General features: G+C 47.3%; 1 protein-coding gene across 3 annotated transcripts in view; it reads right to left on the bottom strand.

Moving 5' to 3' along the window:
- The window catches only part of ABCD4 (ATP binding cassette subfamily D member 4), a 120,839-nt gene that overhangs the window by 66,529 nt on the left and 31,940 nt on the right, over window positions 1-22,370 (bottom strand). For all 3 annotated transcript variants that reach the window (XM_085888106.1, XM_085888105.1, XM_085888104.1), the window contains exons 5-9: window positions 20,743-20,859; window positions 10,236-10,361; window positions 9,619-9,669; window positions 4,085-4,179; window positions 447-568 (exon numbers count right to left, since the gene is read on the bottom strand). In XM_085888106.1, coding sequence (XP_085744232.1) covers window positions 447-568; window positions 4,085-4,179; window positions 9,619-9,669; window positions 10,236-10,361; window positions 20,743-20,859 — 511 coding nt within the window. The remainder of the gene's footprint in view (window positions 1-446; window positions 569-4,084; window positions 4,180-9,618; window positions 9,670-10,235; window positions 10,362-20,742; window positions 20,860-22,370) is intronic.

Genomic DNA, 22,370 nt, shown 5'->3' with positions numbered 1-22,370 from the left:
GTCATGCACTTGCTTGGAGTTCCCTTATTATGTAAGCAAAGTTTCAGGCTGCTAGGTTTTATGGTTTTGGAGTAATGGAGGACACGCACGCGCGTGCACACGCACACGCTTTAGAAGATACATACATATAATATATATGTTTTTTTTCACTTATTTTTAATTCTCGGATGCACACAAAGTGAAATGTGCCTCAGGACGAACTGCGTAAGCGGACACTTAATAAATTAATAGCCATTTGAAAAATACTTGAAGATATCTTTGGGTACTTTGATATTTCACTTTCAATGAACTGTGGATTTTGTCATGCAGTACAAATAAGGCACTGATTGAAGAGATTGTTTCGTTATGTCCACCTAACTTACAATAGGTTCGAATTCGAAAAAATTATTCAAGCTTCCCCATTACCCTGTGACATTCTTATATTTCATGGCTCAATCAGTACTCACCTTGCTAACCAATGCACCCAGCTGTGCTGGACTCAGGTCATCATACAAGCCAGAGAATATTGGAATGGCAATGGCGATGTAGCTAAAAATGCTTCCCATGTAATCAAATGTGTTCATAAACACTGGCAGGGCAAGAGCACACATAAATACATGATAGTTTTCATGAGATCATCATGACAATATACAGTTTGCCACAAAAATTATTGCTTCTCTTTATTGCCTTTATATTTATAAACAAATTGGGAACATATTCTAATGCTTTCCTTGTCATCTTATGGCCTTTACATCTCCCATCACTCCAGTCCCTTTATTTTACTTTACTTTTCACCTCCCATTCTCCTTTCTCTCTACTCTCATCACCTTTTCTAACTTCACTTTCCTCCTTTCCTTTTTCAAAAATTTACCGCATCACTCCCCCCCCTCACCCCCTCCACCAGACTTCCTCCTCCTTTGTATGCAGGACAAGGCTGCAGGCTGAGGGCTTGGCTGTGCCGCTGATGCAACGCCCCTATTACCAGTACACTGGTACTCATTTTGCCAACCTTGGAAGGATGACAGGCTGAGTCAACCCTACCTGGTGTTAATTCAACGACCGACTGGGGCTCAAACTCAGTTACTCTAGACCCCAAGCCAGCCACCCCAACCACAAAGCTAACACCAGGCTTACCCCCACCCCACTGCTTATTACAGCACGGCGACATCGCGCTGTTATATAATTGGCTATTCTGTCCTGTGTCTTCTGTCACACTTATCGTTGGGTGTGATGTGGGCGGAGATTGCCGGGTGAATTGTGGGCGGGGTTAATGCGGAAGAGCGACGTTTTTTTGTGCTGAATCGTTTTCTGTGTGACGCCGGAAGTTGATTTTCTGAGCAGGAAGTGATAATCTTCCTGTTCCGTTAGTTGTTGACGCGCAGCATTGTAACTCTCGTTCTTCATTGTTTTTCAGCAGAAGTGTTTTAAAAACGTCTTGTGGAGGTGATTTTTTCCTCTTTTTTGGTGGCAGAAGTGGTTATTACAGCACAGCGACATCACACTGTTATTGGCTATTCTGTCCTGTGTCTTCTGTCACACTTATGGCCGCGTACGTCCCTTTGATCTGAGGGCTATGAATATAAATTTGTCCAACGTCACAACTCTTCCCATCATGCATGCTAATTCACTGTGTCTACATTTAAATTTTATAACTACAAAATTGTTTCATCATTCTTAACGTTTTACTGCCCCCAGCCGCACGATATCGAAGTATTCGCTTCTTCTTTAATTCGTACAACGCTCTAAGACATTGTACATCACCATCAAGAATGATGTGAATAAATGAGATTTGTTACTTAAGCAGGTCAAATTTAGACGTTTGTACCCTGTATTTTCACCACTGACCTTAGTTCTTGCTATTTAAGTCACAAGTTTATCCCTAATCGGCATTCAAACTAAATAAACCAACATAAACAGGTCCAAAAAAAAACAAACAAACATTGCACCAATTGTGGGCATAGATTCCATAATCATATCCGTTACTTACTTCCCCATCACGAGAACCAAACGTAGTAAAGCTAAACTATATTTACATTAGATTTATATGAGTTGAGCCAAAATATTGTCAAAACCTAATGTTTTCGAAGTTGAGTTGATGGTGCTTGTTTAAATTATATATTTGTTTATGACATTATATAATAGGACAAATTGAATATTATGAAACGAAGACTGATTGGATGCTGTTTGGTATGTATGTACATACATGTTGATATATGTATACTGTATATATATATATATATATATATATATATATATATATATATATATATATATATATATATATATATATATATTATATACACATACACATACACACATATACATAGTAAAGTTTGACAAGCAAAGTTGTTTGCTATTTGGAAAAGAGGAATGTATATATTTAGAGATTGATAATGAAAACAAAATTAATTTCAGAAGACTGAATGGAACAATAAGACATTAATTCTTTCTTATTACAACATCAAGAATCTCCTTGATTGATCCATGTTATTACAGTTTACAGACCACTAAGCTTGATGATGAAAGATGCAAATGAGATTTTTGAGGATGTTAAGCAATTTGGTTCATTCGTTCATTAAAACCCAGCAGTGGACTGCATATTTATTGAAATCGCATCAATACGATTAAGTTTAGAAATGGATAAGCAAAATATTAAGATTATTTGGAACATTTTTTTCAGCAATAAATAATCCAGAATTTAATCCAACTTCTGCATGTTGCAAATGCATTATTAATCAATGTGCGAAAAAAAAAGATATACAGACATGGACTGCGAGGCGAATGGCTTTGTAGCTGTTAAAAGTCGGTGTTTCGATAAATCCTGCATGATGTGAAATAGGAACTCAATCACTGAACTAACATGGCACCTGAGCAATAGAACAGCAATGTACAAGGTGGTTTTTGCTCAGGGAAAACATGAGGACCACTAGCCACCCAATTTGAATTAGCATGTGTAAATACACACATTGTTTTTAAAAAATACATTAAACCACTCATTACAACAGTCACAACCAATTATTGAACAATATTGGTTATTTCTGATGCATTAGATCAACAATACACGACTTTTGAAATGATGTAATCTCCCTTGATTATGCCTGCACGCAGTATGCTCTGTGCGCATATGCAGAAACCCCTAGTAATGCAGTCCATTGGGGCAGCCGGGACGTGTACGAGTATCATGCCAGATAAGGATTGTTGCATGAAACAGCTCACCAAGCTTTCAAAGAAGCCAAAAATACTTGGAAACATATTTGTGAGAAAGGGGTGTGCCTCTGCTTGGAGGACTTTCTGATTTTGGGGAACTTTCTCCAAAATATTTGGAGAAGATTTGGAGAACTTCCTCATCAACTCATCCAAAAAGTTGATATCTTGCAGAGTGATGTGGACAGTGACGGGAACGTGCTCTACCCAGATTTGGACAAGAAGTTGCGTGCCGTCTTCGACGAGGAAAGCAAGCACGAGAAATATGTACGATACCAGGATGAATCCCTTTTCTTCCTTTTTCTAGAAACAAAACAAAAAATCCTCTTTATAAGATTAAAAAATAAAAACTTCTTGGTATCCTCTCCTCTTTCTTCAACTTCTTGAAAATGAGAATAAGACTGTTAGACGAAATTAAACAGACTTGGGAGTAAGCATGTTGATACTTCTGTAATTTTGTTCCAAACAAAGTTAATGTACTAACGTATTTAGATCGAGATCAGAAAATAAAATGATCAACATATTCATTTATTTTGAGGGTTAAAAACAGGGGTGCGGTTTATACACGGCCGTGATTTTATACACCGGAAAATGCTGTACCTTGTATGCAACTTCATTTTAAGAACATATCTCAAAATATGGTTGTAGTCCAAGTCGGAACTTCAGCTGTTTGCAATGAATTGATTGGTTTCATAACTGATAATGACCGAATGATTGAAACACACACACACACACACACACACACACACACACACACACACACACACACACACACACACACACACACACACACACACACACACACACACACACACACACACACACACACACACACTTCTGCATGGCAGGTTGTAGCCCTCACGATGCATTCCATTAAATGAGAATGCATTTCACGACTTACGTTTGAGCCAGAACTCCCGATTGACGACATGCCTTTGCATTTGCAGCAAACTCTGGAGGTGTCGGTTGGTGCTTCTATGTTCCATGGTGCCTGCCCTGCATGAACAATACAAGGATTAGCTCTGTGTACAATCCATGGTGGGAATTGTATTTTAATAGTGTTGAGGCTCATGGAGGAGCAGGATCACAGAATGGATCAGGAAGTAACAGAACAAAAGGAACCGTTGAAAAAGAGTGGGAGGTGCAGGGGGTGTGGGACACACCAACAGCAGTATTGAGGGAAAATACAGTGAGACTTGGTGGTATAAGACAGATGACGTACAGATCACTGACCTCTCTGCGGTGTGTAAGTGACAGGCCCAGAGACAGCTTCATCCTGGGAGATTCCAATGATTTTGAAGGCCTTGATTTCCACGACATCAAGCTGTGCACGATGAGAGGTAGGGAAACCAGCCCAGATGGGACTCAAGTTGTGGATCAAGTACTCCATCAAGTTGTGGATGAAGGCTTGTCGGTAAATAAAAGTTTAGGTTCGCCAATGAAAGACTGCACGATGGAGGATATCTAGTCGGCGACTGGCTTTGGAGGTTTGCCCGAAAAGGTCATGACTGATAGTGAGGCCCAAAACTTTGAGAGACTGCATTTCTTCAAGAGTATTGTTAAGAAAGAAGATGGGAGGGTTCATCAGATAGTCCTTTTGGAGAGAGAGTAAGAGTGTGAGACTTGTCAGGAGTGAAAGCTATATTCCAAGTGTTTGACAAGCTATCAAGATTTGCAGAGAGAGAATTTGCTGCTGCCTGCCTATCTGAAGGATGAGGGATGTCATGGGAGAGGGTGGAGTCATGAGCAAAGTGATAACAAGGATTTTCCAGAGAATCAAAGAGATCATTAATGAAGATCAGGAATAGGACTGGGCCCAAAATACTGCCTTGAGGCACTTCATCCTGGACAGGGAGAGAAGACCAGAAGATCCCGTTGAGAGCTACGGGTTGGCTACGAGAGTAAAGGAAGCCAGGAAGCAATTTGTAGATGCAGCATTGGATGCCATAGGAGAATAGCCGGAGAGATGCTGACTCTGACTAGCACATGATCAGATTTACCAATTGGAGCAGAGGACAAAGAGGAAACATTACTAGGGAAGGCATTATTCAGTCCAGAAGGGAGGATTTGCCATTTGCAGAAATCTGGGTTGGAGAGTTCACATTGTCAGGGCCAACACTGGTGAGAAAGGTACCAACACCCAGCCAAATGGCATGATGACAGTTGAAATCAACACATATGATAAAGAGATAAAGAGAGAGTTGGGATGGTGGTTAAAACGTTGGTCGAGAGAGAGAGGGAGGGGGAGAGGGAGAGAGCTGACAGGTGGTGGGGCAAGAGGGAAGCTGAAAGGAGCTGGGGCGAAGGGAAGCTGAGAGAGGTGGGGCAGGGGAGAGGATTGGCGAAGGGGAAGATGGGAGGAGGTGGGTGTGGGGGGAGTTGTGATGCAGTTTGGTTAGGGGGAAGCAGAAAAGGGTGATATGTGGTGGAGGGATGCTGAAGAGGGGAACACAGAGAATGGGTGGGGTTTGGAGAACATGTGTGATGAAGGGGAGGGTAATGACATGGAGGGGTTTGACATCGTGAATGGACGTGAAGGGCAGCTTTTAAGAAAATTTTTTTAAAGGAAGAACAGACAACAATGGAAATTATAATCTTGGTCCCCCATCTTTTGGGTGGTATGAGGAATAGATCTGTCTAATATGAAAGCTAAATCCTGAACGTTTTTTGAAATATCTCGAACACAAGCCAAGTTACCAAGATGGTTGCTATGGCAACAGAATTCAGCCGATCACAGCAGTGATCGAATCAGGGTGAGATAACGCCATGAGGAATAGATATCTGCAATATGAAAGCTAAATGTTCAATAGTTTTTGAAATATTGCGTACACAAAAGTACATGGGCAGATGATCGGTCGGTGAGATTTGTCTCATTTTTACTTGCTCATTTTAATGTCCCCTGTCTGATCTTGTGGAGGGTCGGGGGACAAATAGTGATTTATTTAGTTGCACCAAATAATAAAACATTTCAGTTGGAGTTCCATTGTTATACTTTTTTGACATCTTATCGAATACGAGCAAAAGTACCCATCCCCAATGAAAGGAAAAGTTTAAGTTAATCTATAAATTTAAATTATTTCATGGACTTAAAAAAAATTAATTGTGTTGCACTCTTGATTTCACTCGGAGCCAAAGCACTGAGCTACTTATACCGACCGCCGACCATGAAATAATGGTCAACGGCCCTTGGGCGGCAGAGGTTGCATTTGTTGAGATAAGACAAAATATTCTGGTTGTGAAATAAAATTTAACATCAACATGGCTGTTCTCCCATCATTTCAAAAGTGAATGTTGAGCTTTCCAAACGCAGCGCGGGAAGCAGCCACCTTAAACGGGAGACAGACGAATGCACGGACAGACACACCATATGATAGATGACACCAAAGTTCACACCATATGATAGATGACGTCCCTTCCAAGGAAATTCAACACAGGAAGAGACCATTCGGCCCATCAAGCCTGCACAATGGTTGCCAACCTATGACAATTTTTTTTGGAATACAGAGTCAAGGCTTGTGAGGAACAGTAGAGAGGGGGGGGCATCAATAGCAGAGTTTAAGGACAATATAAAGGGAGACTTGGACAAACAATGGGTGTGGGGAAGAATTAGGTGGTCAGGATGGATAAAGAAAGAAACTTCTCTCCTCTTCCCCCTCCGCCTCCTCTCTATCTGTCTCTGTCCCTCTCTCTCCTCTCCTCTCTACCCCTCCTCCTCTCCACGCTACCCCTCCTCCTCTCCGCTCTACCCCTCTTCACATCTCCTCCCTGCCCCTCCTCTCCTCTCTGACCCCTTTCCTCCTCTCCTGTCTTCTCTGCCCTTCCTCTACTCCCTGCCCCCCTTCTCCTCTCCTCTCTGCCCCCTTCTCCTCTCCTCTCTGCTCCCTTCTCTTCTCTGCCCCTCCTGTCTTCTGTGCCATACTCTCCTGTCTTCTTTGCCCTGCTATCCTGTCTTCTCTGCCCCTCCTCTCCTCCCCACCCCCTCTCCTCTCCTCTCCTCTCCTCTCTGCCCCCTTCTCCTCTCCTCTCTGCCCCTCCTGTCTTCTGTGCCATACTCTCCTGTCTTCTTTGCCCTGCTCTCCTGTCTTCTCTGCCCCTTCTCTCCTCCCCACCCCCTCTCCTCTCCTCTCTGCCCCCTTCTCCTCTCCTCTCTGCCCCTCCTGTCTTCTGTGCCATACTCTCCCGTCTTCTCTGCCCTACTCTCCTCCCCGCCCCCTCTCCTCTCTGCCTCCCTTCTCCTCTCCTCTCTGCCCCCCTTCTCCTCTCCTCTCTGCCCACCTTCTCCTCTCCTATCTGCCCCCCCCTCTCCTCTCCTCTCCTCTCTGCCCCCCTTCTCTTCTCTTCTCTGGTCTGGTCCTCAGCTCCTTTCTTCTCTGGTCCTCCGCTCCTCTCTTCTCTGGTCCTCCTCTCCTCTCTTCTCTTCTCTGGTCCTCCTCTCCTATCTTCTCTGCCCTCCTCTCATCTCTTCTCTGCCTTCCTCTCCTCTCTGGTCCTGCCCTCCTCTCCTCTCTCCCCTCCTCTCCTCTCTTCTCTGCCCTCCTCTCCTCTCTTCTCTGCCCTCCTCTCCTCTCTCCTCTGCCCTCTTCTCTCCTCTCCTCTCCCCTCTCTCTGCCCTCCTCTTCTATCTCTGCCCTCCTCTCCTCTCTCTCTTCTCTGCCCTACTCTCCTTTCTGCCCTCCTCTCCTCTCTTCCTGCCCCTCCTCTACTCTCTGCCCCCTCTCCTCTCGGCCCCCTTCTCTCCTCTCGTCTCTGGCCCTCTTCTCCTCTCCTCTCTGGCCCCCTTCTCCTCTCCTCTCTGGCCCCCTTCTCCTCTCCTCTCTGGCCCTCTTCTCCTCTCCTCTCTGGCCCCCTTCTCCTCTCCTCTCTGCTCCCTTCTCCTCTCCTCTCTGCTCTCTGCGATATTTTCCTGTCTTCTCTGCCCTACTCTCCTGTCTTCTCTGCCCCTCCTCTCCTACCCACCCCCTCTCCTCTCCTCTCCTCTCTGCCCCCCTTCTCTGGTCCTCCGCTCCTCTCTTCTCTGGTCCTCCTCTCCTCTCTTCTCTGTCCTCGTCCCCTCTCTTCTCTGCCTTCCTCTCCTCTCTCTCTGCCCTCCTCTTCTCCTCCCTTCTCTGCCTTCCTCTTCTCCCTTCTCTGTCTGTCTGTTTGTCCATACTCTTTCCTTGATAAATGTTAAGCATCAAGCAAGGAAGCAACACACAGCATTTTGAAAGTCTTTGATATAACGATTGACTTGGCCGGGATTTGAAAGCCAACCTCTTCGACTGAGAGCGAACGCTCTAACTCTTAACAAATTACATCATCGAGTCACCCAAGTATTAAATTTAAATTCATTTTGAATCTCTTTGGAGTTTATTATTAAATGTTATTTGTAGGTCACAATGCTAAATGTTGGTTTTTCTTTAAGCCTGGTGTTGGCTTAACGGTTCAGGTGGCTGGCTTAGGATCTTAGGGTACTGAGCCCGAGCCCGAGCCCCTGTTTTTCCATTGAATTAACACCAGGTGGGATTGACTTCACCTGCCATCCTTTCAAGGTTGGCAAAATGAGTGCCAGTGTACTGGTAATCGGGGCACTGCATCAGCGGCACAGCCACGCCTTCAGCCAACGATGCTACCCACAACCTTGTGCTGTATATATATATATATATATATATATATATATATATATATATATATATATATATATATATATATATATATATATAATTGATCCCTCCTATGCTCCTCCAGCCAAAGTAGCTGCATAAAGCAACCCAAGAAGACTTACGCAAGGCACGTGCTAAACGCCATTTCAAACCCTTCCCAGAGTTCCTCAACAACGATAAAGACGTTCACACATAGCACCCACACGACAATCCCAATGCTATACACTCCCCTCAGCTACCAGACCGGTTTCATCACTTATTGGCGAATGATCAGCGATAGTGTAGACAGCAATGCATACCAATGAGGCTCTCAAGCATGTACCATGTGTAAATCTAGCCATCTGGGCGGTCGATTCGGTGAGAGCTGATTGGCTATTCCCTCCATTCACAGGTGAGAGATGTGGGTGGGTCTTTCTATCTATCTTTATATGTGTATATTGATATGATGTACCATACTCTTGAAAGAGTGTTGGTGATGTGGAAGCAGTTTCTTGGAAAAGGTTATACTGGGTGGTTTCCTTCCTAGCGTTGTTTGTCTGTGCTTTATCCTATTAAATTCTGAGAGTCAAGCAAGGAATCAGCACGTACCTTTTTTTTTTCTTTTCTTTTTTTAAGTCTTTGGTATGACTCGTAAGGGGATTCGACCACTGACCTCCCAGACTAATTTGGCAATAACACGAAATAGCATGTCAAATATCATTTAAATTAGTAGTGAGATGTTATTAATATAATTAATGTAATGTTATTAATGTCCAAGTAAAAAAAAAAAAACAGTTATCCAAACTGCTTCACTGACCTGTAAAAAGCCACAGACTCAGCATGTACTCTGATTTGCATATGCTTGAACCTGCAGAGCCATGGGGGGGGGGGGCAGATTTCAGGTTAACTCACATGGCATAACAAATAAACTGAACAAGGATGAAAGCAGTTTGAACAAACAACTGATTAAAATGTTGTGTGTAGAGCAAAGTAATTTATTGGTCATCAATGAAACATTACTAATGATGATAAAGTATTCCCCTCATAATTATTCTTCAAACAAATCCAGCCTTTTTTCTCACCTCCACTTCTTAGTCCCCTTTTCCTCAAGCCTGTGGAATTGTATTGCTCAATCTATAAGCCTTGATAGATATCTTTAAAACTTTTCAAACTCGCACAAAACACATCTTTGGCTCTAGCAATGGCATCAACATCAAGACAGTCAAACCATTCAATATGGTAGAAACAAATTTGAAAGATAGCAATTAAAATTATTTCGATACAACTTATGCATTTCTGCTCCTCTATTCAGTGAGTTTTCAAAAGCTGGATAGATTTGAGGTATGTCATTCTCACATTGAGCATCATACATAGTGACCATACTAAACAAGAAGCTAAGGTAAACTTCAACAAACAACCAATGTTATGTCCAACCTGAAGTTTCCTTCGAGTTTGTCCTGAGCAACGACAGCAGAAACAACAGGACTCATAAGCAACTTGTTGATGCACGTTCCAATGATAAAATAAACAAAGAGAGAGACAGGACCCTGCCAGCTTGTGCTGCAAAAGAAAAGAAAGAGCATCTTGAAGAATAATGAATGAATTGTGGTGGAGCAAAGATCAATGGAAATGTTGTTTGACCAATAAAGGAAAATGCACTTTAATAACATACTGCAACAATATGGAATCAAGTTCGACAATGCAGGTTGAGGGTTTGTTCAGCGCAATATGTCGCAGAGTACAGAATACAAGGAAATACAATTGGAAACATTAATGCAGGAGAAGGCCATTTGACCCATCAAACCTGTACTACATCAACACCACACCAATCTACAAGTTTATGGACTCAATTTTTCAGGGGCAGTGGTGGAAAAGAGCAGCGTAACAATGCAGCACATACAGGAACATCACCAGTAAGTTAAATATATACAGGGTGTACCTAAAGTTTGGATCCATCGGCATTTTTCCTAATATACAATTTTATATTTTTCTTTTTCTTTCAGATCCAAGATGGCCTCGAAACTAACAATAGAAGATCAAATTGAACTCATTCTCATGTACGCAAGACAGGATTCTTCACATAGAGGAGTTGCTGTCAAATTCAATAGAAAGCATCTTGATAAGCATCCAATAACACATGCCACTGTTAAAGTGTTTCACGCTTTAGGTTCAGAAATGTTCAACGTTCTTGTATTCAGCATATAAACAAGTGTCGCGAAGTCCAAGGCCGTCAATTTCAGCATTTACTGTAATAAAACTTTAAAATAAATTTTTGCCTCTGAATCCAGACTTTTGGGAGACCCTGTATATATATATATATATATATATATATATATATATATATATATATATATATATATATATATATATATATATATATATATATATATATATATATATATATATATATATATATTGTTGTGGTTACCAGATTCGCAAACCACCATTCAGGTCCCTTAGGTGAGGTATCTCGGCAAGTATATGTGTAGTTAGGCCCAAACCCGTTGTCTAGTGGGAATACATGTCATTTATGCGTGCTGCGACTCTTCAGGATAGCCGTTTTTCTTTTACTATCTTTATTTTGGACCAACCGCCATGATTACCACCACAACCACAACATCAACCACCAACCACAACGCCGCTTCACCACAACCGCCACGACCTTCCCGTCACACCTCGCAACTGTAGCATCGCCACCGTTCTTGCCCCGCTGTGGGTACCGGTGTTGGACTCGTGCAGGGCGCACGTTGAACAGCGAGTACAAAATCACGGATTTTGTGCTTCAAAAACGGATCAAAAACGACACACGCCCACTTTTTGCCGTCCAATCGGTGAGCGAGGGGCGATTTGGCCCCACCTCCAGAACGATCGATATATGCAAATTTGTGGATCAAAAAGCCTTCACGCCCACTTTTTCTCGGGCCAATGGGGAGCGAGGTGAAAGGTCAAAGGGAGGGGGTCAAAGGCGAAGCTACGGGGGGGGATAAAAGGACAGTGTTCGTCAGTCAGCAGAACGAGAACGAGAACGAGAACGAGAACGAGAACGAGAACGAGAACGAGAACGAGAACGAGAACGAGAACGAGAACGAGAACGAGAACGAGAACGAGAACGAGAACGAGTCGGAACGGAGGGGACGAGAGTGGAAGTCTGGAGCCCGAAGCCTGCAGTAGCTGGAGAAGCTGAAGAGAGTCGAACGAGGAGAGCCCAAAGAAGAGTCCAGGGTGGAGAGTCCAGAGGCGGAGAGGCGGAGAGGCGGCCGCGGCGAAGGCAGACGAGGGGGTGCTCGCGACGGTGCCGGGAGCTGCACGCCCGAGGAAGGCCGGCAGCGCGACCTGGCCGAGGTGGAGACGCACACCAGGGATAATAAAGATCCTCTATACCCCGAGCATCAGCAACCCCCTCCTGTTTCCCCCCGCGCTGAGATAGTGCGACCAAGGGGGCCCCTTTTCCCACCCCCTGCCTGACACTGTCCGCGAGGCCCGCGGAGAGAGGCGCCATCGCCGCTCCGCGTCTCATCACCAGACGGGTAGGCGCGACCCGGTCTCGGCCTCAGGCCCGCCTCATCCTTGAGGGTATTTCTTTTCCTTGGTTTTGGGTATGTGTTGTCGGCGCCGTCTGTGAAGTAGAATTATATAAGTGTTGCCGTGTGCTCGGTAGTCGGTATTAGCTCTGCACTGTTTTCGCTTTTATATTTGCTTTTTGTGTAAATGGAATTGTGTTTTCTTTTTTTTGTGTGCTTTTGGTGGAATTGTATTTGTGTGCTTCCCGTGTGCCGCGAATAAATGTGCTTTATTGTTGAACTGTTCTCCCGCTTCGCTTCGTCTTTTCCTCCATTGAATCCCCATCTTGCTTCACGTAAAGGGTTGGTAGTGGGCTGAATACGCCCGATAATTAATCGAACCGTCGAGGTCGACGATAACACCGCTCGGTTATTCTGATAGTACGGAACGGGTCGCTTAAGTGGCCCGTGTCCGAAGTCGACCTGCGGCGAGGTGCGATCGCCCGGTCTACCCTCCGCGTGGGTACTTAGGTAGGTCGAATTTGGCGAGCAACCCTATCCCACGCGGGGGCTGATTGGCTCGATCGCGGTGAGACCTAAAGGTCCACCCGTGACTGGTTCCCGGCGTTAGTCCGAGAGGGTCACGACTGGATTGTCCGTCCGGTGGGCGACGTGCCGCGATTCGAGTTACGTGCCCGTCAGCACGCCGGCGGGCGCGAAGACCGCAACACTGGTGTCAGGTCGTGCGATACAAATTCATCGCCCTCCTCGCGGCACTGGTATTGGAGAGCGGGACAACAGGCTCTCCTGTCTCCAGCGAAATTCACGGGAATCGGTCCAGGGGTGAGAGAAGCGACCCCCGATTCCCTCCAAATTACGAGCGAGTTAAATTAACCCTTCACGAGAAGCAAGATGGCGTCTCAAGGCGAGCGGGAGCCGGGGGTATTAGAAATGTATATGTGTAATAATGTAGAGTCCATGGTCCAGGATGGAATCCCCGAGCAGGAAATGTTGATTGTGCAGGAACACGGACTCGCCCAACTGAACCCAGGGCCCGAGGTGGGTGCGGCAGCGGCCGCGGTGTATAACACCTCCCCCCCCCCCTCTCCACCAAGACCCTTCCCCAACCCCTGCCGAAACGGCTCACTCAAGCGCACCCGACATAGCCCAGCTATGCGCCATGCTGGCGGCAATGAACGAAAAAATGGATGCGAATATGAAAAAAATGGATGAAAAGATGGATACAAATACAAATGAAGTGAAAACGACGATGGATGCGAATACACAACACATGAACGAGAAGATGGATACAAATACAAATGAAATGAAAAACGAAATGAACAAGCAAATAAACGGAATGGAAGCAAACATGAAGGAGGAAATGAAAAAGTTCCGGGGTGAGACGCAGAACATGGGCCGAAGCCTGCAGGCGGGCATGAAGGCCGTGAGCAGGGAACTTAAAATGGCGACTCCACGTGTCGGAACGAACGAGCTGGAAGGGGGTGCAACGGCTGACAGGCCCGCGGTGGAGGCGGGTAAGGAAAAAGTAATTCGGGAGACAAGAGACGAGGTGAAAGTAATTGCGAGGGAGAGAAAAGAACAATTAATACGGAAAGCAAGGATGAGGTACGCGGAGATCGTGAAAGAGCAAGGAGTGAAAAACAGGGAAGGACGGGAGCGACTTAAAGAGAAAGCAAGGTTGACCTACTTAAAGATAAGGGAAAGACGCCAGAAAGAAGCGGAGACTAATAGACAGGAGGGGACAACAGAAACTTATAAATGTATAGAGACACGGGAGACAAAAAAAATAGAGGAGAGACAACACGATGAAGACGGGGTAAGTGACGCACACACACACACGGAGGTAGTGGAGGATAGTGAGGTTGAGCTCGCGGAGCGTGTGGGGACCCGGTGCGAGCAGCTGGATGACCTCCTCCAGGAACAAGGGGAGGGAGTATGCCCCCTTGAGGCGAGTCACGACCAGGTGAGTTCGGTCGTGCTTTGCGAGGTTGAGGGGACGGGTGCACGGAGAGCTTGGGGGGTGTAGAGGCCCCGGAGACCCTTGTGGGGACACAAATCCCCAGTGTGGTTGTCCCTGTGTGTGGTGCAAGGTGTGAGTGCGTCCCCGTGTGTGGAAGCGACCCCGTGTGTGAGTGGTGTGGTGGCGATGGTGCCGGAGTACGTGCTTCCCAGCACGCCGTGTGTGGATGAGGCACGGAGTGTGAGTGAGGTACCGCGGGTTAGTGCCCCCGCGTGTGTGGGTGAGGCACCGTGTGTGAGTGAAACGGCCAGTGTGGATGAGACACCGCGGTTGAGTGCCCCGCGTGTGTGGATGAGGCACCGCGGTTAAGTGCCCCCGCGTGTATGAGTGAGGCACGGTGTGTGGATGAGGCACCGCGGGTGAGTGCCCCCGCGTGTGTAAGTAGTATGGTTTGTGTGAGTGGTGAGGCACCGTGCGTGAGTGAACGGCCGTGTGCAAGGTCGCTGTGTGCAAGGGAGACCGTGTGTGTGAGAGAACGGTATGTGAGGGAGATGTCGGTTGGCATGCGGGAGCACGCAGCCGCGTCTCCCCGTGTGAATGTGATGGAGTGGACTGTGTGCGTCGTAACACGCAGGTGTGCGTGGGTGGAATGGAGACTGAGACGGCGACAGAGGAGAGAAAGCCGAGTAGCGGCTGTAGCTGTTTCGGGGACCGTGCCGGGTTCGCCCAGCAGTGAGCACGCGGTTCGTGCTGTGCAACGCACGAGACCACCACGTGCTCGCTTGCGAGAGTGAAGTCCCGGTCCGGAAACGTACGCGGTGGATTTGCCGATCCCGCGGACGGACAAAGTTTAGGCAGGTAAATGGATTTGGACCGGACGGGTTCTCCACGCGATCGTGTGTGTTAAGCTCCAACGGGCAAAGCACATGTGTTCGCGTGGGGAACCCCTCGAGACGTGGGGCTTGTTTTTTTTTTATGCGCACGGTGACGTCATGGCTGCACGTGGGGTTGGAATCCGGCAGGAGGGGTATCTCTGCCGGATGGTCCCGTCCAAGGAGGGACGAGGAACACGTGCAGCTGCATGACGTCACGGGCAGGTGCAAAGTGCGCGAGCTCTGAGTTGCCGCGCTGGCGCTGCGCATGTAAAGAAAAAAAAAAAAAAAAACAAGCCTCACTTTCGGGTGCGCAGGATTCCTGGGTAAGGGGTGGAAGACCCCCTTAACCTGGGCACAGGATGGAAACTAGTTAGGGGGAAGGGTTAGCTTAGCTAGACCGACTCCATGGGGCAGGGGTAAGTCCTCATGGAGTCCGTGGAATGGATTAGTTAGAGGGATTGTAGCCAGATTTAGGTTGGGAAATAAAATGAATTATTTAAAAGACAGTGACAGACTTGTGGATGTGTAGAGGGGACGTAGTTTAGCTACGTAGTGTTAAAAGGAACGTGCTATAGTTTAAGGGACGACGTGGGAGCACGAGTTAGTTAGGGGAGGTAGTTAGAAGGATGGCAGAGTTCAGTGGTGAGTGTGTTGAAGAGTTGTGGGTTGTGAGGTGAGTACTTGTTGAGTGAGTGAGGCCAGCGGGTCTGTGTGTGTGGAGTGAATGGGGAATGCATGGTGCGATGAGTGATTGGGGGGAGGAGTGACTCCCGCCCAAGGGACCCCCGGGGTCAGTGTAGAGTGAGTTAGCTGGGTTAGTCAAATTAACAAAAATGGAGGTCGTTTTGTTGTTGGTGGGAAAGTAGGCTCGAGACCCATTTGGAGGGGTGCAGGAGCCCTGTTGACGGGCTTGGGAGCGTGGCTGCGAAAGGTGAGTATCGCTGAGTGGGTACCCCGGGCACCAGGCTAGTCGGCCGCGGTAGGCCAAGGGCCCATAGGGGGCCGGGATAGAGTAGTGGGCACGGGTGCGCCTGCTTGGTGCGGGGGCCCGGGGCGCCATTAGCCGCGTGGGCAGTGTTGTGGGCACGGGTGACCCTCGGAAAGGGGCCCGGGAGGCCGGCCTGCCACGTGTGCGTTTCAGGGGAGGTGCCATGGGGGGCACTCCCCGGTGTTAGGGAGCTGGTAGGCTCGGAGGCAGTGTAGTGCCCGGGGTGCCATAGCGGGAGATTCGGCAGAGGGTCGTGCCTGCCAAAGGGAGCCACGTGTCCCAGCCAGGAGACCGTGTGAGGGCACGGAGAGAAAATTGGGGGGCGAGGCCCGAAATTGTGAGGACACCAACACAGGCGACGGGAATCTGGGTTGTTAGAACCAATAGTTTAAGCGAGAGGCGCTTGTTGAAAGCCCCGGGGTAGTTTAACAGTTAAATGGATAGGGTAGATTAGGAAGTGTACCCCTCCGCACCATCCATCCCCTCGCTGTCGTTGTGGGCCGCTGGACCCACTTTGGTTATAGATCGCCGAACTCTGGGGAGGCCATCCTGAGGCTTCGTTGGGCCTCGACACAGGACGTTAGCTCTCCCTTATTCCCCTCCGGGAAGGGAACGTAGGGGTTGGGAGTAGGCTAGGTGACAGGATAGGTTAGCCGAACAAGGACGATAAAGGGGGTTAGGGGACGATTTATAGTGGGGGAGTAAAAATGAAAACAACAAAAAAATAAGTTGGGGCTAAATTGGGGTTTGACAAATTAAGGGAGTGGGTATGGACAGTGACAGGCAAAGGCGATAGGTGGGAGGGAGACAGGTAGGTAGGTCCGAGCCCGCCTTCCGAGTGGCCAGCACCACCGCACTCCCTCCACCAACCTCCACTGAACGGCAAAGGCTGGCCAACTTCATCGGCTGGCCGTGTTTTGCTGCAAGGCAGAGGCCGGCTAACTTCATCGGCAGTTGTTGTTGTGCTGCAAGGCCTGTACCGGCCAGTTCATCTGCTGGCTGTTTTCTTCAAGGCCTGTGCCGGCCGGATCATCTGCAGCTGTGGTACTTCAAGGCCTGTGCCGGCCAGTTCATCTGCCGGCTGTGTTTGCCTGCGGCGGCCTTCTTCGGCGGGCTGTGTTTGCCTGCTACCTTTGCCATGCCATGCCCACTGCCCACGTTCACCAGCCCCGTTCAATTTTTGCTTTGCCCCCCCTGTTCATTTCCATGTGCGCCAGGATCAAGGCAACAGTTTGCAAGCTGCGAGAACTGCCCTGTTGGCAGCTACAACACGGGCCTGCAGTGGCGGCCCGTGCACCGTGTTTGTGTCCATGCATCCATTCGTTGTGCTCATTGCGTGTGCCACTTGAGCTGGCACGGAGACTGCGTTTGTGCAGCCCATGCACCGTTGTGGTTCACTGCATTCAGTTCAAACCGTTCATGCATCCATTCGTTGTGCTCATTGCGTGTGCCACTTGAGCTGGCACGGAGACTGCGTTGTGCAGCCCAAGCACCGTTGTGGTTCACTGAGTTCAGTTCAAAAGGGAAGGCCTTGGACTGCGTGTGAGCAGCCAGCCACGTTCCCTGTCACCTGCATTGTTTGAGCCAGAGACTGCATGTGGGCAGCCTGGCTCCCTGCTAACTGCTTTTCTTTGCAGAGTTCAATGATCCTGGGCCATGGTTTAGTGTAAAATTTGTAAGTTAAGGTAAGATGTACTGTACATATGAGTGCGCCCCCGGCATGTATGTCTTAGCGCCGGCAATTTTATTTAAGTCGTCCGTGTGAGTGAGTTTGTTTAGGTAGTTACGCAGCCCTTAGGTTATTTATTTTGGGGACACGAATACCATGAATGTCGCACTCAGGGATCCGTAGGTAAAATGTACTAGGGGAAAACTACACATGATGGCACACGAAAATTTGACGACTCGGGACGAGTCTGTAAAAAGGGGAGGGGGTAGTGTTGTGGTTACCAGATTCGCAAACCACCATTCAGGTCCCTTAGGTGAGGTATCTCGGCAAGTATATGTGTAGTTAGGCCCAAACCCGTTGTCTAGTGGGAATACATGTCATTTATGCGTGCTGCGACTCTTCAGGATAGCCGTTTTTCTTTTACTATCTTTATTTTGGACCAACCGCCATGATTACCACCACAACCACAACATCAACCACCAACCACAACGCCGCTTCACCACAACCGCCACGACCTTCCCGTCACACCTCGCAACCGTAGCATCGCCACCATTCTTGCCCCGCTGTGGGTACCGGTGTTGGACTCGTGCAGGGCGCACGTTGAACAGCGAGTACAAAATCACGGATTTTGTGCTTCAAAAACGGATCAAAAACGACACACGCCCACTTTTTGCCGTCCAATCGGTGAGCGAGGGGCGATTTGGCCCCGCCTCCAGAACGATCGATATATGCAAATTTGTGGATCAAAAAGCCTTCACGCCCACTTTTTCTCGGGCCAATGGGGAGCGAGGTGAAAGGTCAAAGGGAGGGGGTCAAAGGCGAAGCTACGGGGGGATAAAAGGACGGTGTTCGTCAGTCAGCAGAACGAGAACGAGAACGAGAACGAGAACGAGAACGAGAAGGAGTCGGAACGGAGGGGACGAGAGTGGAAGTCTGGAGCCCGAAGCCTGCAGTAGCTGGAGAAGCTGAAGAGAGTCGAACGAGGAGAGCCCAAAGAAGAGTCCAGGGTGGAGAGTCCAGAGGCGGAGAGGCGGAGAGGCGGCCGCGGCGAAGGCAGACGAGGGGGTGCTCGCGACGGTGCCGGGAGCTGCACGCCCGAGGAAGGCCGGCAGCGCGACCTGGCCGAGGTGGAGACGCACACCAGGGATAATAAAGATCCTCTATACCCCGAGCATCAGCAACCCCCTCCTGTTTCCCCCCGCGCTGAGATAGTGCGACCAAGGGGGCCCCTTTTCCCACCCCCTGCCTGACACTGTCCGCGAGGCCCGCGGAGAGAGGCGCCATCGCCGCTCCGCGTCTCATCACCAGACGGGTAGGCGCGACCCGGTCTCGGCCTCAGGCCCGCCTCATCCTTGAGGGTATTTCTTTTCCTTGGTTTTGGGTATGTGTTGTCGGCGCCGTCTGTGAAGTAGAATTGTATAAGTGTTGCCGTGTGCTCGGTAGTCGGTATTAGCTCTGCACTGTGTTTTCGCTTTTATATTTGCTTTTTGTGTAAATGGAATTGTGTTTTCTTTTTTTTGTGTGCTTTTGGTGGAATTGTATTTGTGTGCTTCCCGTGTGCCGCGAATAAATGTGCTTTATTGTTGAACTGTTCTCCCGCTTCGCTTCGTCTTTTCCTCCATTGAATCCCCATCTTGCTTCACGTAAAGGGTTGGTAGTGGGCTGAATACGCCCGATAATTAATCGAACCGTTGAGGTCGACGATAACACCGCTCGGTTATTCTGATAGTACGGAACGGGTCGCTTAAGTGGCCCGTGTCCGAAGTCGACCTGCGGCGAGGTGCGATCGCCCGGTCTACCCTCCGCGTGGGTACTTAGGTAGGTCGAATTTGGCGAGCAACCCTATCCCACGCGGGGGCTGATTGGCTCGATAGCGGTGAGACCGAAAGGTCCACCCGTGACTGGTTCCCGGCGTTAGTCCGAGAGGGTCACGACTGGATTGTCCGTCCGGTGGGCGACGTGCCGCGATTCGAGTTACGTGGCCGTTCGCACGCCGGCGGGCGCGGAATCCGCAACAATATATATATATATATATATATATATATATATATATATATATATATATATATATATATATATATATATATATATATACTTATGTATGGGAGACCCTGTATATATACATATTATGTATGTATGTATGTCATGGTCATCAGATTTGGACCAGTGTCCTGATCTCAATTTTAACTACCAATATAACGGTCGACAGTGGGTGGATATGTGGTCAAATCTTCCACCCGGATGGGCACCAGTTTGGTGATGGATGTTCCTCAGAGGCCGTAAGCCCGTCCACCAGGAAAATCAAACAGATGTTTGCTCTTGTTTCCAGCATACTGAAATTCCAACGAGATCTGTCAACTACAGCCGGTTCACCCGTCTAAAAGGATGGGGCCAAGCAATGACCCAGGATGAACTGCTGCAGTTTTAAACCTATTATCAATGGTTTGAAGCCAATTTCCAATGGCCGTCGATTTTAACTCGCACCATGGTTATAATGCATAATCCGAAACACACACCATGGTCATATGCCAGTGGTGCGAAAACAGGGTTTATTGCAAGCAACAAAGGAGCGGGAAGGACAAGGAAGCAACACATTGACAGTTCTTTATACGAGTATTTATCACATACCCACGAGACTCTAACGGCTTAAAGTGATACCCCAACCGCTCACACCATGAAGAGTAAGTCAGGTGCATGCCACAAGACTGAAAAACCTGGTCTCCATGTGATGATTGCATGGGGTAGCGATGTCTGGCCATTATCTATGATTACAATGGACTAAAACGGTATACAATATTTGAGAGGAGGCCTCAATAAATCCCTGCACAATGTTAAACACTACCTCTTTTGATATATTATTTATACCCCTGCAAATAAAACGAAAAACACTATTAGCTTTACCTCCAGCTGCCATACAATCACACATACCTGATAAAACATTGGTAGGTGTAGTAAGTGAGGGTGAAAGGTGAGACAACCACCTTACTGGCCATCTGGCTTAATTGTGAGCAGAACTTTTTCACATCCTGGCTGATTCGTTGGTCTCTGAAATAGCACACCAATTTGTTAGTACTGAACCGGAAAAATAATTATAATATACTTGAAAAAAAATTATCTCATTATTACAAATAGAGAGGTCTACAAGGTATCATCAGATGCAAAAAACTGTGTTGAAAATATTTTAATGATGGATTAAATAATACCATATTCCATATCATGACATATTGTCAATCAAAAAATAAAGATTAGAAAGCATCTCAAAATGCAAAGCCCATCCACGTCTGCTTTGTACTCAAGCTAAACGATGAAAACAAGTTTTAAAAAAACCTGTACTTGTGTTATCCTCTCCATATAGGTTTGTTGAAAACTAGATGACAAAAGCTCAAACGGTAAAAAAAAGTTATGATGCCGTCTGCAACACTCACCTTTGGTTGGAACTCGTGCCCAGTATCAATTTATCGTACCTGTGCCAGCATCTTATCGATTATTGAAGTACGAGTGTGCGGATGATTGAAGTAGATGGGGAACTGTGTCGGTGGTCACGCCACGGATGTTAATTTGCCGAGCGAACCAACATTATGCGCTGCACCCTATCATCCATCAAAGGCCACTCAACCGCTTAGGCTAATTACCCCCAGGAGCACCCTCTCTGATCACCCTGGACAGGATAAGTCCAGAAACCATTCTAAATCTTTCATGTGTTTATTACCAGCAGGGCAGAAATTGGTGGGAGAAATGGCGGTTACGATTCCAACAAGGAATTGGCGGGAAAACACAGGAATAGGCGATGCGGACAATATACACAATTTGCAGGCACATATAGATTTCCCCTTGTCTCCTCCGTGACAAACCCTCTTTCAGATGCCTTAAGTTAATCACTTCGCACTCTAAACAAAGGCACCAGCCATGAGAGAAAGGGAGGAGGGGTGAGAAGTGGTCGCGGTGAGAAAGAAATAGTAAGGGGTCGTCTACATGCCCTGACACACCTTCCACAACCCGGCTGGATTGTGGCCACTCAATGGTTCGGTGGTTCTGGTTCACCGGATGGTGACACCAACGAGGCAGTTGGTATGATCTCTGACATGGTCCATCGTATCGAGGACTCATCACTAGACTCACCAGTTTATCACCAGACTGGGCAATTTCAACTAATGCACATTGGATCGGGTCTTGCTCCACCATTTTCAATATGTTGACGAGGCTGTGCAGGGAAATAATATCCTCGACCACTGTTACAGTTCAGTAAATGATGCTCACAAACCAATCATAAGACCAGGTATCGGTCATTCTGACCATGACGTTGTTCATCTTCTGCCTAAATATAAACAAAAACTTAAAACTGAGAAACCATGGAAAAAGGACATCAGGCTCTGGAACAAGTGCTCACTCGATAACTTGAGAACGTGTTTTGAAATCACTGATTGGGAAGCATTTTTGAATGAAACAGAAAATATCGATGAGGCCACCAATATAATCAACAGATATGTGAACTTTTGTTTAGAACTTCACACCCTGGTAAAGACTGTAAAAATATATCCCAATGACAAAGCCAGGGT

Source organism: Eptatretus burgeri, chromosome 7 (assembly GCF_056783735.1).
Source record: "Eptatretus burgeri isolate ZD-2024b chromosome 7, Ebu_testis_v1, whole genome shotgun sequence".
NCBI lineage: Eukaryota > Metazoa > Chordata > Myxini > Myxiniformes > Myxinidae > Eptatretus > Eptatretus burgeri.
Note: the sequence above shows the minus strand (reverse complement) of the source record. Positions and strands in the feature narration are given on the sequence as shown.